This window comes from Botrytis deweyae (genome assembly GCF_014898535.1).
Source record: "Botrytis deweyae strain B1 chromosome Unknown BDEW_004, whole genome shotgun sequence".
Lineage (NCBI taxonomy): Eukaryota > Fungi > Ascomycota > Leotiomycetes > Helotiales > Sclerotiniaceae > Botrytis > Botrytis deweyae.
In genome coordinates, this window is record NW_024066211.1 from 294,355 (window position 1) to 312,321 (window position 17,967).

The 17,967-nt window shown below is 41.8% G+C and overlaps 5 protein-coding genes across 5 annotated transcripts; 2 read left to right on the forward strand and 3 right to left on the reverse strand.

Annotated features, from left to right (window-relative positions):
- Window positions 1-1,848: 1,848 nt before the first annotated feature.
- EAE98_002092 (uncharacterized protein) lies at window positions 1,849-5,516 on the forward strand (the record flags this gene model as incomplete). Its single annotated transcript, XM_038949711.1, has 4 exons — window positions 1,849-2,101; window positions 2,167-2,900; window positions 3,106-4,224; window positions 4,299-5,516. 4 exons carry the CDS (start codon window positions 1,849-1,851, stop codon window positions 5,514-5,516), a joined length of 3,324 nt encoding a protein of 1,107 aa, XP_038813450.1.
- Window positions 5,517-8,161: 2,645 nt separating this feature from the next.
- Window positions 8,162-9,117, forward strand: EAE98_002093 (uncharacterized protein; the record flags this gene model as incomplete). Its single annotated transcript, XM_038949712.1, has 2 exons — window positions 8,162-8,554; window positions 8,593-9,117. The coding sequence occupies 2 exons, from the start codon at window positions 8,162-8,164 to the stop codon at window positions 9,115-9,117; spliced, it is 918 nt and encodes a 305-aa protein (XP_038813451.1).
- Window positions 9,118-10,878: 1,761 nt separating this feature from the next.
- Window positions 10,879-14,330, reverse strand: EAE98_002094 (uncharacterized protein). Its single transcript, XM_038949713.1, has 3 exons — window positions 13,932-14,330; window positions 11,723-13,884; window positions 10,879-11,672 (listed from the first exon to the last, which is right to left on the reverse strand). The coding sequence occupies exons 1-3, from the start codon at window positions 14,260-14,262 to the stop codon at window positions 11,088-11,090; spliced, it is 3,078 nt and encodes a 1,025-aa protein (XP_038813452.1). The 5' UTR covers window positions 14,263-14,330; the 3' UTR covers window positions 10,879-11,087.
- A 656-nt stretch (window positions 14,331-14,986) lies between these two features.
- Window positions 14,987-16,155, reverse strand: EAE98_002095 (uncharacterized protein; the record flags this gene model as incomplete). Its single annotated transcript, XM_038949714.1, has 3 exons — window positions 14,987-15,197; window positions 15,356-15,599; window positions 15,891-16,155. 3 exons carry the CDS (start codon window positions 16,153-16,155, stop codon window positions 14,987-14,989), a joined length of 720 nt encoding a protein of 239 aa, XP_038813453.1.
- Window positions 16,156-16,463: 308 nt separating this feature from the next.
- EAE98_002096 (uncharacterized protein) lies at window positions 16,464-17,834 on the reverse strand (the record flags this gene model as incomplete). The annotated part of the gene is made up of 1 exon (XM_038949715.1): window positions 16,464-17,834. The coding sequence occupies one exon, from the start codon at window positions 17,832-17,834 to the stop codon at window positions 16,464-16,466; it is 1,371 nt and encodes a 456-aa protein (XP_038813454.1).
- Between the last annotated feature and the right edge of the window lie 133 nt (window positions 17,835-17,967).

Here is a 17,967-nt window from a genome sequence, read left to right on the forward strand (position 1 = left end):
ATACCTTGGCTTTACCTAAAGATGATTTGGCATTGGAACGCTGATTTTTACATTGGGGATTTTATACTGGGGACACTACTGCTTTGAGCTGTCGTATAATGATAATAAGATTACTAGATGCTTATTCAGGAGGGGGAGACGTAGATGGGGTGCTTAGAATGGACCTTTATGTGAATTGAATTGATTAATGATGGATATGTCAGTTTGTGGTGGGGTGGAATGTATGGAGTGTGTAGTATCTAGTCTACTCTACCTAGTGTGAATGGATGGATAGATAGATGTTGATTAATCTGTATTTAGTTTCGAGTACTCTTTCAACTAAAATATATGGAGACCGGAATCGTGAAACCGAAAGCGAATGGAAGAACACCTGGATGGCGAGCATGGTGCAAAACTTGGCTGTGGTTTGTGGCGTAAAAGAAGCCGTTTTCGCACCACCGTCACCATAGGTAGGTACCACATGCAAATGAGGGGGTAATAGCGATGGGTGCAGTCACATGATATTTGAACTGAGTGAAGATAGATAGTAGGTATTGACTGATGAGGGATAATTGTAAGATGATTGATTGATCAATCGAATGGATGTCTCGAGGAGTATATGGGTAGGTACTAGGTAGGTATGAATGAACCGGTAGTAGATAGATAGGAGAGAGAGAAAGTGTTTTTGCGATGTATATTGTTATTAGAAGAATTTATATCTAATTCAAACACTTCTCTCTCTCGTACTGTACCTGCAATACTTGAATCCATACTCGTACACATAACATGATTGGTGAGAAAGGAATACCGAATTCAGAATCCTGGTTCAATATGTCAAAGGCGAAAAGTGGTAAGTTGTAACATAAAGGCCAAAGGCAAACATTCCGGTAGTGACGTTGACCCCACCTTCTAACCCTTTTGGGCCACGGATGGTGATGGATCATTGATCCGATAATTTTCATCGAGAGGAGAAATTTCATCAGGGGAGGGGTTGACGACAAGGTGTGTGTGAGACTTGACGAGCTTGAGAAAGAATGAGAGAACTTGCTGGATAGCTGGATAGCTGAACGGCGTGAACGGCTTCACGGACTTGTTACTTGCGTCTATGTGGTCAAGGTATAAGTGGAGAATATCAACTGTCATTGGCTTACTCTCCTCCTTTATATGCAAACTATAATAGTGCCATGCGTCCGAGGCATGATGCATCCCCAGTCTTCAAGGTCCAGGAAAAGCTATCTTCCCCTAGCAGAGAAAAAAAAAGAAATTCTTGCAATGAGAGGTAGGTGAGCACGCAAACATGCACATTTACATTTACATACCTACCTACATACATTTCTTTGATACCATCTTGTCATTCTCTCAATGTCTTCTTAGGAAACCCTTCATTGATACTACTAGGTAGATCTTTTAACTATTACCTCTATTCAATGTATTATATCATGTTATATTCCTGCTCTAAATTCAACATCCAGATTCCTCACTAACTAACAATAAACTTTCGTTTGTTCACTCAATTTGATATCTCCACTCCACCTCCAACCCAATTATTCTCATACAAGGGAATTCCCAGATTTTCCACCCATCAATCTACAATTGCACTAGGGGAAACTAAAAATTTAGTAGCAAACATCTTATCTAGACTTTCCAATCTTTTCCATATTTCATTTTCATTCGTCCAATTCCATTTACATCATTATATTATTCTTCCCCGTACTCTTTGCTTGGGCGCTCTGCGAGCGTGAGGCAGATACGGATTTGGGAATATAGCTTACCATACAACACACACATACACACACATACATCTACATATACACATACCTTCCATCCCTTTACTCTTTAGCTTGTACATAGCAATTGGAATTGGAAATAATGTCATTCCCCTCACCGGCCTCTGCGCCATCCCGGCGTCGTGGAGATTCCGTCTCATCATACTCAAGTCCCCGTCTGATCCCTCATGCTTCAGCTTCGCAAGACGGTCTCTCGAATCTGCCATCCGATTTGAATCACGGTTCCTTTCGAGGTCAATCTGCACAGCAGAATTCACACACTAATACTTCCGGCGCTTCACACCAATACCAACCTACACGTTCTTTCGTTCATCTCTCCTATCGTGGAGATCCAGGTAAGTACTACCGGGTAGATTCCGATGCGCTTATCGAAAGTGAATCTGATCTGATATCGTCATAGTCCTCGTAGACAGCGCACAGTATGCCCGCAGCGTTAGAGAAGATACGGCCGAACTTGCGTCATATGCCCTGTCCGACACACCAGCCCCAGGTCCTCCTTCCCCGACCCGAACCCGCACAAACCATCAGATGCACCTCGAATCATACTTCAATGGAGGTGAAGACGAGTCAAGATCAAATCGAGATATCGAACAACCACGTCACGAAACCATAGAAGAAGTGTCTGAGCCAGTTACCCCAGAAGAGGGCTCCACAAGCAGCCTTCCACATAGCGCATCTGCCATAACGAACATGCTGAGAACTTCTCCTCCTAGTACATCACTGCAGAATGAAAATGGGACGCTGGGCTATGGGGCCATTGAAAGTGAACAAGGCGATTCCAATTCGAGAGACGGCCGCCTCATAATTACATCGCAGGGCGTCAAGATGGACTCGTCAGAACGTACACCCTTGTTGTCCAAAGTCTCATCTTCACATTCTCACCCAGATTGGATAAGAGGGGATCATGATATTGAAAGTTTAAAGACGTCAAGAAATCCAACTTGGCCAAAGCTACGGAATGTTCTGAAATCAACCAGGGAGCGAGGCACAGTCGTTGTCGAAACTGCTTTCAACCCCAAGCGCTGGGATAGAATGGCGATGTGGCAGAATTGTGTTATTGCACCCGCTCAATCTCTTCCATCAGTACTTTTGGGAATGTTGCTTAATATTCTGGATGCATTATCATATGGGATGGTATGTTTTTTTTCAAACTTTTCACACAGTTTGTCGCGATTCCGAGACATGGTGACGTGGGCTCCAATTTTGGAGTTCGCTTCCAGCCATTACTCGCACCTATCATTCTACCTTTTCATCACTGCATCGCAAATTCTTCCTCTATAAATTCCGAAACCCTTTATGAAGATCAAAAGTATTATATGCTAATGTTCCTTTGCTATAGATCTTATTTCCTCTAGGACAACCAATTTTCGAAAAACTTGGTGCAGCCGGTATCTCTATATTCTACGTGAGTACAATAATTTCGCAATTGGTGTTCTCATGCGGTATGAGTACATTCAAAGGAGGTATTGGTAGTGAAATGATAGAAGTTGTGCCATTTTTTCATAAAATGGCGTTTACGATAATGGAAGTGGTTGGCGAAGATAATCCCGAAGCCGTCATCGCGACAACTATCACGTCATATGCGATTAGTTCCATTCTAACAGGTATTGTATTCTTCCTCATGGGAACTTGTGGCTTCGGTTACATCGTTGGATTTATTCCTAGACATATACTCATTGGATGCATTGGTGGGGTTGGTTGGTTCCTCATTGCGACTGGATTTGAGGTTACAGCACGCCTGGATGGAAATTTGAATTATGACATGAACACTCTACACAAGATGTTCGAGCCAGATACAATTGCCCTATGGGTCATTCCTTTCTCCATTGCTCTTTTCATTGTCTGGTCGCAAACTAAAATTACCTCGAAATTTTATTTGTCCGCCGTTATCATGACTATTCCAGCAGTATTCTACTTTTTTGTCCTTTCATTGGATGAACTCGAAATACCCAATTTACGTCGAAATGGCTGGATTTTTGAAGGTCCTGAAGCTGATGAACCATGGTGGTATTTCTGGACCTTGTACAAATTCCACCTCGTTCGTTGGGATGCTATTCTCGAAACGGTCCCTGCTATGTTTGCTTTGACATTTTTTGGACTTTTGCATGTTCCTATCAATGTTCCGGCATTGGCCATCAACGTTGGTGAGGATCATCTTAACTTGGATCGAGAACTAATTGCACATGGCATCTCCAATATGCTATCTGGATTTGCAGGAAGTGTTCAGAATTATTTGGTCTATACCAACTCCATCCTATTCATGAGATCAGGTGGTAATCGTTTAGCTGGTATTCTACTTGCTGCTGCTACTTTTGGAATTTTGATGTATGGACTAATTTTAATCGGCTACATTCCGGTTATGATGGTTGGGGCTCTCATCTTTGTGCTTGGTTTCGAACTTTTGGTTGAGGCTGTGTGGGTACCAAGGAAGAAGTTGAAGCCCCTTGAGTATTTGACAGTAAGTTTTAACGTTCTTCGGGTTCTCATTACATTTGAGTCTGCCACTTTCAGATGAAAGCTAACTCCTTTTAGGTATGCATAATAGTTATTACCATGGGTATCTATGATTTCGTTGCTGGAATCTTCCTTGGTATTGGTCTTGCGTTTGTATCTTTGGTAGTCCAGACATCTAGAATCCCCGCAGTGAGAGCATCTTACTCAGGTGAGATAGCTGGATCTACTGTTCGTAGGAACGCTACTCAGTCTCGCTACCTTCGAGACGTGGGCCAGCAAATTCATGTCACAAAGTTAGCTGGATATCTTTTCTTTGGTACTATCGTCAGTGTCGAGGAACGCATTCGTGCTTTGGTTGAGGATGAAGCGTTTACCGAAAGACCAATACGTTTCTTGATATTTGATCTCTACCATGTTACAGGAATTGATTATTCCGCTGCCGAGGCCTTTTTACGATTGAATCGAATCTTCAGCAAGAAGGGTGTCACTTTATCTCTTAGCGGTGTGGATCCCGAAGGTCCTATAGGAAGTCATCTTAGATCCGTTGGTCTTGGCCAAGGTCTAGCGATTGATGATGGTAACGAAGTGACCTTATTTCAAGATCTTAATTCTGCGTTGGAGAGTTGCGAAAACGAATTATTGAAAACACTTTACGCCAGTCAACAAGCTCGCGCCAACCACAATGGCGCAACTGATCATCTGGAAGTGCCCTCAAGTCGAAGCCGCGGCAAATCATTCTCACATTCTTTCGATACTCAATTCAGTTCTCCGAGACGCAGTCAACTTTTCCGAATGGCTACTAATGCTTTGGAAGAAACTACCGCACCTGATATTAAATATTCTAATTTCAAAGAACCCCTTCGCTTAATCCTTCAAACTTTCCAAGGTCTCACCAATAAAAATGAAGATTTCTGGTTCCGTGTCATTCCGTTCTTTACTCGTAAAGAATATCTCGCAGGCACAACACTTTACCGTCGTGGCGAACCTGCAAAGGGTTTCTATCTTCTTGAAGAAGGTATCCTTCGTGCTGATTATGAATTACCTCAAGGTCGCTACTTTGAAAGTATAGTTGCTGGAACGACATGTGGAGAATTACCATTTTTCTCGGAAACTGATCGTACGGCTACAGTTGTGGCGGAAAGAGATTGCGTGGCATGGTTGATGGATAAAAAGGACTGGGAGGATCTACAAGAAAAGGATAAGGAAGTTGCTCAGGAGTTATTGAGGATTGGATTAAAGTTGACAAGTGAGAGGATGAGTGCTATTACAAGTTATGTCTTGACTACAGCTGGATAGTGAGTGAGGATTTGGTTACGAGGGTATTGAAATCGAATGAGAGATTTCTTGCTTTAGATGGGTGGATGATGGAATGCTATTTCTATTGTAGCACTGGGCTTCGAGATGGTGGTTGTATTTAATGGACGAATGGATGGATGCATATTATATTTATGTATGTATGCATGTATGAAGGAGATTTATCGGTCTACAGTACATTTATATTTTATTTTGAATTACCTAGTAGTAAGTATAGTGGAAGATTTTCGATGTAGTTAATTTGATTGGCTTGGTGTGGTGTGGAGTGGTCTTTTTGCTTTATGGCGTTTGGAAAGGAAAAATGGGAAAATGGGACAAACGTATAGGAAAATAGGGGGGAATAAAAAGATGGAATTTTGGGGGAGGTATTAGTGTTGGGTTTGGTTGAGTTGGGTTGAGTTGGGTTGTGGTGAGGGGGTGAGTTGTGGTGAGGGGGTGTGTGTGGGTGTGGTAATAGATTGGAGTGTGGGAAAGAGATGTTGGAAGCGAGAAGGAGGGGGTAGGGGGGAAAAGGAGAAGGAGGGGGTAGGGGGTAGGGGGGAAAAGGAGAAGGAGAAGGAGGGGAAAAGGGGAATGTAGAGCAGATTGTAGAATTGGATAATTGAGAGATTTTGATGTGGTGATTTTTTTATCTTTTTGAGTATTTGGGTATCTTGGTGTTTGTGAATTCTACGTACCTAGGTAGTAGGTAGTTGTAGTGATGTATATATAGGGGGTGAGATTTAGTAAAGTGGGTAGGATGAGGAGGTGAGATGAGATGTGATGTTATGAGGTGAGGTTTGAAGAGGTTTGAAGAGGTTTGGAGAGGTTTGGAGAGGTTTGAAGAGGTTTGAAGAGGTTTGAAGAGGTTTGGAGGGGTGAAGTAAAGTGGAGGGATGAGATGAGGTGAGATGAGATAGGACGATGATGAAGAAAACATATTCCCCAAACTGATTGGTCCAGCTGTGTCACATGATACCAGCAATACATCACCTCAGGGCATCTTTCCAAAATCAAGCTTTGCTGGCATTCATAGGTATCCATTTTGTGGTATCACTGCGCTCGGAGAGAAATTTGCAATCTATGATCAGTAGCCTTCGACTATCTATCCAACTTACTTTCCATAGGTATCACATGCATTTTATACACGTAATTCAGAGACTACATGGTGATCCTACTTTCGATGACGGCCCAAGCAGATCGAGATCATTTACTACTTATTTATTATGAGCGAAACGGTGATGATATATACACTGTAAGGTTAATATGTGAACGGATTATTGAATTTTTCAACACAGGTATTCGACAACAAATTGTCATATGAGGAACTGTTTCCTCACCAATCGATGCGGAATGTCTGTCCACACCGAAGATGGATCACAGAATTTGACCCGGATAGCCCTGCAATTCAAACTCTCTCCGAGTTCAAAGTTCATGTGTTCAAAGGGAGATCATACATAGTACTTGGAATGAGTCGAAACGGGAAAGGTTCATTAGGACGTGTCTTTGAATTCGTTCGTGAGCAGAATGATGAATATCCACATGCGAGACGTGCGCGTATGCTTGATCCTGTGTGGATGGATGACGGGGTTATTCTGAATTGGAAAAATTTGTGTGATAAACAAACATCATGGAACTGCATGTGAGTATTCTGAGAAACTCACACGTATGGACGGATATCCAGCCGATGTGGTTGGTTGATACTGTGGCTGCATGTCTTGTACCTGGTCGTGAGTATTTGAGATTTGTTATATTGAGCTATGTTTGGGGGGAACTGTGCCTTTTGCAGCGAGAAAAGTAACATCGATCGGCTTTAAGAAGGGGGAGTTTTATCGAAAGAATCTGTGGCAGATCAGTTACCTATGACGATCAGAAATGCTGTTGATGTTGTTCGACTCATTGGAGAGCGATACTTATGGGTTGATACATTCATTATGCATTGTTCAAGATGATGCGGAAACTTTGCAAGCCGAGTTGAATTCTATGGCTAGAATATACACCACTTCTTGTGAGTTTGATTCTTCTAATCGGAGATCCTACCTCGGTGGTTCGAATTTAGCTTACTCCATTCAGGTATCACAATCGTAACTACCGATGGCATTGACGCCAACCATGGACTTCGAGGATTCAAGGGAGTTACTTCCCAACGAGACTTCAAACAAAAAGTGATGTCTATGGGACCACCAATAAAGTTGATCGACCACAGAAGCAGAATTGAAAAGACTACCTAATCGTGTATATCATTCACGCGCTTGGACTCACCAAGAATATCTTTGTGCCAAACGACGTCTTGTCTTTGAAAATGGGACTGTTTATTGGGAATGCAGCGCGTCTACTTGGAGTGAGGAATTGATCCCCGATATAAAACTATACAGGGCGCGAATCATCGATCCGCTTTTACCTCCAGAATTATTTGCAGATCCCACTTTTCCAGATGTGAAGAACGTGAACTATCTATTACGGGAGTTCAATCAGAAAGATCTCGCATTTCCTGATGATGCCTTAGCGACCTTTTCTGGTATTCAATGGGACTCAGCCAGATATTTGAAGGCGGTTTGTTGTATGGTATTCTTGAACTCTTCTTTGAGGTTGGTTTGTTGTGGAATCCAATTGGTTTTGGAGAGAGACCGCACTCAATCAGGAAAGAAATGTCACAGCTTCCGAGCTGGTCGTTTCTTGGATGGCAAGTAGGCGCTGGTTTTACAGATGATTGCGAATTTGAAGCTTCTTTGTGGAAGAGAGATGAATATATAAAAGGTGTTCATAAACCTCTTACCACATGGTACACAATGACCACATGGTACACAATGGACCAGCCAAAATCAATAAATAGACGAAAAATTGCGTCGACTTGGTACAAGTACAAAGTTCTAGCCGAAGACATCACACAAACGCCTCCCAACGGATGGATGCGCACTCGATTTGGCTGGGATTTTGGTAACCCTGCGCATCTAAACACATTTGCGTATTCGGGTGACGGGCAAGAATATGCCTATTGGCATTCAAACTCTCCTGACAGATGGTACAAATATCTAGTTCCGGTTCTGGACTCAAAAAAAAGCATCCTGTACAGCTGTAGACGCAATTCCTTTACTGTCAAACCTCGCGAACATTCATACATGGGGTTCCAGATATTTCCACGAAAGCAGAAAAGCGGTCTTCATCTTCGCCTGAACTCAAAGACAATGAAAATTTCACAAACGTCAAGCTTCAAGATTCGAGCGGAGAAGTTGTCGGTTTCCTAACACTCATGTGTGAAAGTGATAGAGCTCATTTTACGCAAAACGCCACGACTGGGACTCTCGTTGAACTTGTTGCTATTTCTCAAGGATGGTTTGGCGTCAACACGAAGAGTGACGAGGAGGAGAAAGAAGTCAAAGATTGGGGTCCTGACCACACGACGCGTCAAGATTGTTATCATGTGTTATGGGTGGAGTGGGAAAATGGTATTGCGTATCGAAGGGGTAATGGGTGCGTGGTGAAGGAAGTGTGGGAAAGGGAAAGGGAAAGGGAAAGGGAAAGGGAAAGGGAAAGGGAAAGGGAAAGGGAAAGGGAAAGGGAAAGGGGGAGAGAGGAAAAATTGCTGGATTTAGTGTTGGGGTGAGAGACGAGGCAGTTTCTCTTTGATTTGATCCGATGAGATGAATTTGTGCCACAGTAGAAGACTGTACTATTCTGATACGTATGAGGTGTGAGAGTCACTCGGTACAAGTCTTCATACTTTCAAACTCACAAACCACACCTACCTCATATTCACACACACACATAGCATTTCAGGCTCCTCGGACGGCTATATCTCAATACTAAGCAGATCCTTGGACAATCTCGCCCTCAGATTCAGAGATGATAAATTAAATCTAGCCAACCATCCATCAGCTCACACTCGCATACCTCCCAACGTCTAATTTCCGACTCCGAACTTCTAAATCCCAACCTATAATATATCAATACCCCATCAGGAGGAAAAATAACAGTACCTCACCTAGCCGGAGATACAAACAACATATTCACAATTGCAACAACCCTCAAAACTTTAACCTCGTATAATATTTAATAGATAAGTAGGTAGGTATACAAAAATACCAAATCATCGACTAACATTGCGAACAGCTATTTGATTATATCTATCTATCCATCTAAACTTTTAGATTTATTAATAGAGAAATCAATCGAATAAATTATGTTAATAATTATATAGAAAGAAAGAAAGAAAGAAAGAATTAAAGAAAGAATTAAAGAAAGAATTAAAGAAAGAATCAAAGAAAGAGTATACATAATTTAAGAGGAGTAGAGTAGAGTAGAGTGATATAATATAACATAGATAATCTATAAAATGCTCGAGAAATACTATAGAGATTCAGATTATCCGAGTAGATTTAATTTTTTAATTTTTTAATTTTAATTTTTAATTTTAATTTTTATCTTTGTCTTTGTCTTTGTCTTATAGTCATCTATAATAAGTATCTATAGTATAATATATCAGATTTAATCTTTAGATAAATTTATAAAGCGGAAGCTTATCTCATCTCATCTCATTTCATCTCATCTCATTGAATAATATATAATCTTATTATAAAAGAAGGAGGTGTAGATTATAATATAATATAATATAATATCATATCTAGCTATAGATATATATAGATAAGTAGAAAGATATAGATTTAATTAATGAATTGAAATATAAATATGAGATTTTATATAAAAAAAGAGAGATGAGATGGTGGAGGTGAGAAATAAGGAATAAGAAATAATAAAGATTTAAGAGGAAAAAGGAAAAAGGGGAGAGGGGAGAGGGGAGAGGAGAGAGGGGAGAATATATTTATAATATTTCCTCTATATAGGTAAGACTTATCTAGATAGGCATCTATCTACATTAAAATCTCATCTTCTGAAAACTGAAATAGTAATAGATATTACCCTCTACCCTCTACCCTCCCTCTCCCCCTCCCCCATCTCTCTCTCTCTCTCTCTCCTAGCGAAGGAGATACATATCAGATATCCAAAAAGCCTGAAAAATTTCGCGCTAACCTAGTGGTGATAATAATAATCATAATCATAATAATAATAATAATAATATCATATCATATCATATTAAAAGATTCCCATGAGAGTCTATATACCTACCTACCTACTACTCAATAAAGAACCCCAGGACTACCTGTATGCCTACCTACATTATTTTCCTTCACATCCATTCAAGCCGCTATAAACTAATCTTACAATACTGATTAATCACCCAGATGCGTAAATATTAGACAAGTTGTAACTTACCTATACCTAGGTAGATACAATTTAATACTCGTAGATGCACCAGGAGACAAAATGGAACAGATTCAGAAATGCTCTCTCTACCCAGGGAATCATATATTTATTATTCATCTCGTACTACCTACTGACCTACTGACCATTTGCAAATCTTTCTACTCATGAATCAATGAATACCTTTCTTTCCTTTACTCAACTATCATATCATATCATATCAGATCATACGTAGCCAAACAAACAAAGTCCCAACGCCATACACATCATCTTCATCAATGCATCTACCCACACCAGTCCCCGTCCATTCCTAGTCTAAGATTGACCCGTAACCCTCCTAATACTTCTTCTTGGCCCTTCACCAAGAATCATAACCTTCCCTTCTAATTCCAAACCCCTAACCGCCTCTCCAAATTCCGCCGCATCGACTTGTAAACTACTTTGTTCCCCAAGTTTCCTCACCACCTCTGTCCATCTAGCATTTCCCCCTGGCCCCGTCATTTCATCCACTACTCCCAATACCGCATTTTTCAAATCTCCCTTTCTTCTCCTCTCACTTGCGGATGTTCCTTCTGTCAAAAGACTCATATCAATCAATCCCGTTCTCGCATCCGTAGCTGCTTGTTTGAGCGCACTCTTAATTAATCGAACGGCTTCTTGAACATCTTCTTTGGTGACGATTTCAGAAAGACGCATTTTGGCGTGAGCTTCGGAAAGACGAATCATGGATTCGAGTTGACGAGTAGTGGCTGTAATACGACGTTCAGCGGCACGAATATCTTCACCCAGTTTACGCATTTCAACATAAGCGGAAACAAGTTCCGTAGATGCTTCTTGACTGATGCGTGGCTGACACTTTGCACGAGCGTATGAGATATAGGAAGTGAGGAACTCGATGGGCTGAATTTGTTAGCTTTATACTTGTGAATATTTGAGAAAGATGTGCTTACCAAAATTTCCATTCCTCCCGATGCACTCTGTGGCTTATCATCTAGGTACATACTGAGAAGATGACGAGCCAACCTACGATCAGCAGTCTCATCAATACGATCCAAGACCAAGTAGACAAGATCAAATCTGGAAAGTAAAGTAGGTGGTAGATCGATGTTTTGAGGTACTGGTAAGTTTGGATTATATTTGCTTCCAATTGGATTTGCAGAGGCCAGAATACTTGTTCTGGCATTCAAAGTGGTGATGATTCCTGCCTTAGCAATAGAGACAGTTTGTTGTTCCATGACTTCGTGTAAAACTGATCGTGTAGCATCGGACATTTTATCGAACTCATCGATACAGCAAACACCACCATCCGACAAAACAAGAGCTCCGGATTCAAGAACAAGTTGGCGCGTTTCTGGGTCTCGAGTGACGTATGCTGTTAAACCAACTGCCGAAGATCCTTTACCACTAGTATAGACACCACGAGGAGCGATTTTATGCACGTATTGAAGAATCTGAGATTTCGCAGTAGAAGGGTCACCACACAATAGGATATTGATATCTCCTCTGTATTTTGGACTTCCTCCCTTTTCGAAAGACTTGTTAGTTCCACCAAATAATTGAAGCAAGATGCCCTTCTTAACATCATCCATCTCAAAAATACTAGGCGCAAGGGAGCGAGATAGAAGTTCGTAAATATCAGGTCTTGCAGCTGTTTCTCTGATCTTTTCTTCCTCCTCCTCGGAAACCTTTCTAGTTTCTTCAATGTTGCCTGTTAATTGATCGGATATTTCTTGCTCAACGGTCGAAGCATCAATTCCCATTCTCTTCTTGTCAACCTTTTGAATATGTAAAACATCAATGTATGTTTTATAAATACTCTTAAGAGTTCGCTGGCGAGGATTGACACGAACTGGACTAGCCTTGAAGATACCAGTAATCTCAACTCTGTCACCAGCTTTGCAAAGATCCACCAACTCATCATATGCACACATTGAGACGGAATGGGGTGTTTGACCAGCAGGAACGGAATCTGGAGTTTCTTGAAGTTTAATAACTTGCTTGTCCATGAATCCAGACCTGTTGTGTACAATTTGCATGGAATTTGGAGATTTACAAACCGGACGAGGACATTCTGTAGGCTCGGCAATCTTACCACGGTCAATATCAACCTTGACAGTATGATTGCAAACAGAACATTTGAAGAATGCATCTTTCATATCTGGAATGATTGGCGTAGTTCGAATAACGAGACCCTTGATAGCAATAATCTTATCGACGTCGGATGGATCGAGTTCTCTCATATTGATAGTCTTGTCCAATCCAAAGGGACGAACTCTATATGATCTTTTTTGTACCTCCGCACACAAGTCCACTTCATTAGAATCTTGTGCTCGTGGTGTTGCAGCTTCTGGCTCGCTTCTCTCAGAACTAGGAACAGGGGGTTCTGAACTTTGAATCCTGCTTCTTCCGGACGCCTGTCCAGCGGAGCTTTGTGATTGCCTTTGAACTGCCATTTGATTTTCCGCGATCTCATACATCACATCTTTAATACCTTGATCCATGAGAGTGACAATATCTTGAGGGTAATCCTGTGCTTGTTGCCAAAGTTTCTTGGTTGGAGGGTAAGCCTTAAGATTGCCAAAATCTAAATTGAGACTTGTGATTCCAAGAGTTAACATATTTTGCATCATCTCCAAGTATTCCTTTGAATTCGATTCTGGATCAGCTTGGGTGTCTTCCTCTGACATTCCTTCACCCCACATTCGATATTTTTTGGTATAGTTTCGAAGGAAGTCCTTGAATGTGGACAACGTATCGTTTATAGAAACATTCGTACCCCAGATACAAAGTGTAGAGTTTCCTCCCATTGCTTGCGCATCTGAAGTTGTTGGATCGAGGTTCGAGAACGATGGAGCTTCCGCATCTTCAGGTGGAACATCTCTTACAATTCGACCACTTTCATCCATGAAAATACGTCTTCTCGCACGGGGTGTGTTAAGGTTGTCAGAAGTAATATCTCCTCTTCGCGAATTATTAACCGCAGACCCAGGACCTTGGGAACGAGAAGAGCGAACGAAAAGACCACTGCTATCACTTGGAATATTGGTTTGAGGATCATTGGCATATGCTCTACCAGGACTAGAACTTGCTTCGTATCTGATGGGTGAAGAGTCTATGGTTGTCAGCCGGTATCAATTAATTTGTAAACGTAGTACCTACCACCGATGAGTGCGCTAGCACCTGCTCTTGGAGTACGATCGCCATCTTCTGTTGTCTGGGTGTTTGTCATTTGTCTCAGGGGTGAGCTGATTTCTCTATTAAATCGTGCAGCATCTGCTGGAGAAGATCGATAATTCATAGGCGACGACGATGGAATTATACCCCGCCGAGGAGTACCTGTAACGCCTTGTGACGAGGCTGCTTCATTTTGAAGTTGAGCAGCAGCGGGATCTGGTGGACTACTTGGTACAGCTTGTGAATTCCTCGCTGATGTACGCCTAGGAGTCGCAGATTGAGAATTGCGCTGCCGACGACCGGCAGGGGACGACATTTTGAGTTCTAATTAATGACGCTATGCAAGTCCAATGCCAAAAGAATTTGTTTGTTGTGGTGGATCTGACTTTGACCTGGTACGGAAGTGTAAACAACGGAGTAAAAAAGAAAAGTGGATAGAATACAAACAGCCGCAACCACTAGGTACCTGATGTCGCGTTCACGTCCCATTTTACGCGTAAAGTGGTTTTTCGAGCAAAGTGGCTGAGTGTGGCTGAGAGACTAGCCAACTAAACGACTTGGTTTCGTTTGGGTTCCTCACTTCCCTCCCTATTATTATTAGTCTTTACTATCACAAGAGTGCGTACACTCAAGCAAAACACTCGAAACTCGGACATCTCCCATACTTCATTTAAATTATGTTTTCCCTCTTCATGAACATCGCGAAGGTCATAAATCCTTTGGCCGGTCGTAATCCTGCCATCTTCATAAGGTTATATCTTTGAATATTTCTTAGCTATCTCACCTAGGTGACTTTTGAATTTCCACATACATTACTCTTCAATTCTTGTAAGATAAAAGGGAGACAAACCTATATGCACTGATTGGTTAAATACTATCTTATCATGTTCGTTATTTGTAGCGATCCTAATGACCACCTGGTCGCAGCCAAGTTACAATCAATTCGCATTTCCATTTTTCTACCTCAGATATCAATCATTTTACGATTCCTAGACTCCAACCCCCCTGATTACCTTCTCAATGCCAATGTACTTTCTCCGCTACTCGATCCCCATGGTCCCTCTCCCAGACAATGAAATCTCCTTCTCAGGTTTTACCTCCTCAATAACCTGAATCATTTTCTCTCCTACCATAATTCCAATCTCCTTATATCCTTCCTCTGTGAAATGTAACCCGTCGTCCCAGAGACGTTCTCGTTTCTCCAATTCCATGTTGTGGTAGGGCATCGCACCGCGGAGATCAAATGTGCTACTATTGATTTGAGGGTGATTAGCATATAGTATGTTACACCCGTCCTTATCGTATCTTGCCGATCGTTCTAGAACTCATTTGAACGTAGATGAATGCAGTATTGGGAGGAGAGAGGGGGGGGGAGAGGACTAGAGCCGACGTGGAAGAGGAAAACATACACGTTATCCTTTCTCCCCAAACTATAAACCAACATATCGTTTAACTCCTCTCTCTTCTCGTCTAAAACCTTAGACCTCACATGACATTCAGGAACCGTCATAATCAAAACTTTTGAAGAGTTGCTAAGGGGTGTAAATACGAGTGTCTCGAAAACAGCGTAGAGGGTTTGGACGGGTCTGTTGTATGCTAAATCGTTGGTACCACCGAGAAGAATTGTGTGAGTTACTGGGGGGTTAGATGGGACTTTGAGAAAGGTCGTCAGTAAATCTGATTGATGAATATAGATTCAGATGTGAGAAATGTGGGTCAGATCTAAATCAAGTATGAAGCTTGTTGAGACGGACCCTAGGACTTGAAATGTCCCGTGATGCCAATAGAAGAGTACATGAAATCAATGAATGACCAGATTCAGTCCAAACTACGAAGCTTGGCTTCAAATTCATCACTCGATGATCTGATCTCTTCTCCTTCCTTCAGTGTTCCAAGATGTCTTCACTCAGTCTTCCCAGCCCACAAACAAAGATAAAAACCTACAATGCCTCTCCATTCTTCTTTTAAATCCTCCGGGCGGAGTAACTAGATCTCCGCTGACTCCATCTGTGATAACCTCAATTGCTCTATCAGGCCATTTTGCCACCAAAACTTCTTTCATCCATTTGCTATACGGGGAGAATTTAGTTCCAAATTGCGAATACCCTTCTGTAAGAGAGTCGCCCAGGCATAAGATCCTGAGCGGCGAAAGTTTGGAGGCAGTCATGGGAGCATTGGATGGCTGGACTGGAGAAGGTTCAGAGATCATACTGAAGATTTACTATGTGGGTAGTGAGAGAAAACACACGGGTATCAAGAAAACGTGGAGACTAAAGAGTGTGGAGAGTACAAAAGTACAAAGTCATTGTAGCATTGGGGCCTGCGACACGTGGGGTACATATGTCAAGCGGCTATGTAGGTGCTTTGTCAGCCGAATTCATGATTTGTGGAATGCAGAATGGAAACAATAATTCAAAGAATGTAGCTGGTCAGTATTGGGTATGTATCGCATTACTCTGAATATACTATAATGACCATCAAAAAAATCTCATCCCTAAGAATGGCATGGAAATTCGATCAGAATTTAATCTGTCTTCCTTTAACATAAACCTCGACAATATTTCGATCGTCTCCACTCATCAAAAATTTCTCGAAAAGAACTGGAAGTGTGTCTTTGTCATCAACCATAGTCATTGCTCCATCCTTTTCTGTGTCAATAATCAAAGCATCAAATTGCTTTCCATTGGAAAAGTCGCCAATCTCATGATCCAGACAACAAACTCGAGCACCACCAAGCGTAGCAAGATAGAAACATTCAGCCAGTGACAATCTTGGATCAGCACCTTTAGTGAGGAAATCTTTCGCATTAGATACTATGAAAGCTTGTCGCATAGCATCTAAGATTGAGGAAGAGAATCCACCACCACTGTCAGTTCCTAGACCAACCTTGATACCACGACGAAGATATTCGCGAATTGGTGCTGCCATGAATCCACCACCAACCGTGGTATTAGAAATTGGACAATGTGCTACCCCACAATCAAGTGCAGCAATACGCTCTATCTCGTAGTCTGTCATTATGGTACAGTGTGCGAGAATGGAACGCTTAGAGAGGAGGTTGAAACTTTCATATAGATCCGCTTCGTTTGTAAACGATGGAAACAGAGATAACGTAGTAGATTTTTCGGACTCCGCCTCGCAAAAATGAGTTTGGATGGGTAATTTAGGATTTGCTTTCGCTATCTGTCCAATGCCCGCAAGAAGTTCATCGGTACAAGAAATTGCAAATCGAGGAGTAAGAACAGGGCTGACCAAATCAAAATTGGGATCAATGTGTCGAACGTAGGAGATAAAGTCCCTTGTAACTTCAAGAGAGGATTCTGCGGATGCATCTGTGTAATAAGGAGGTGAATTGCGGTTCATATTGCATTTCCCTACGAAAGCTCGCTGCCCTTTTTCGAAACAAATATTTGCTAATATCTTTGTCGCTTCACCATGCAAAGACCCATAGTATGATACAGTGGTGATGCCTTGCTTAATGAATCCGTCAACGCACGAACTGTAAATACGTCGAGCATGTTCGGAATCTTCGAACTTCGCCTCATTTGGAAAGGTAACTTGATCCAACCAATCCAGAATCTCCAGTCCCCGCCCTAAGCCACGCTGAGCCCATTGAGGTGCGTGATTATGAGTATCGACGAAGCCAGGAATAACAAATTGACCTCTTTTCAGATGGCGAACACTGGGGAGAAGGGCTTTGAGGTCAAGACTTTCAAGTATGCTAGGAATGTCATCCTTCTTGACGTTCTTCTGATAGTGAAGGATCTTGCCAGATTGGATAACTAGAAAGCCTTGTTCGACATATTCAAGATCGTCCACACTAGCTGACTGAATGACGGAACCATAGATTAATAACGGTGTGTTTGGCGCAGCAGTAATTGCGGCCATTGGTACAATGAACAAAATGTGCTTCGATTTGGTAATGATTTGATATTGAGTTCGTCAAGTCAAATCGAGCTGAAACGCCTGAGTTCAAACAGATGGATACTCTCCAGCTATTGATAAATTCGACAGACGGATC

What these genes read in the sequence shown, in the direction of transcription:
- EAE98_002094 (XM_038949713.1), bottom strand. Translation starts at nt 14,262, where the DNA reads ATGTCGTCCCCTGCCGGTCGTCGGCAGCGCAATTCTCAATCTGCGACT. An exon ending in TGCTAGCGCACTCATCGGTG is followed by an intron (nt 13,885 to 13,931) that starts GTAGGTACTACG and finishes TGACAACCATAG; the next exon opens with ACTCTTCACCCATCAGATAC. An exon ending in CGGGAGGAATGGAAATTTTG is followed by an intron (nt 11,673 to 11,722) that starts GTAAGCACATCT and finishes TAACAAATTCAG; the next exon opens with CCCATCGAGTTCCTCACTTC.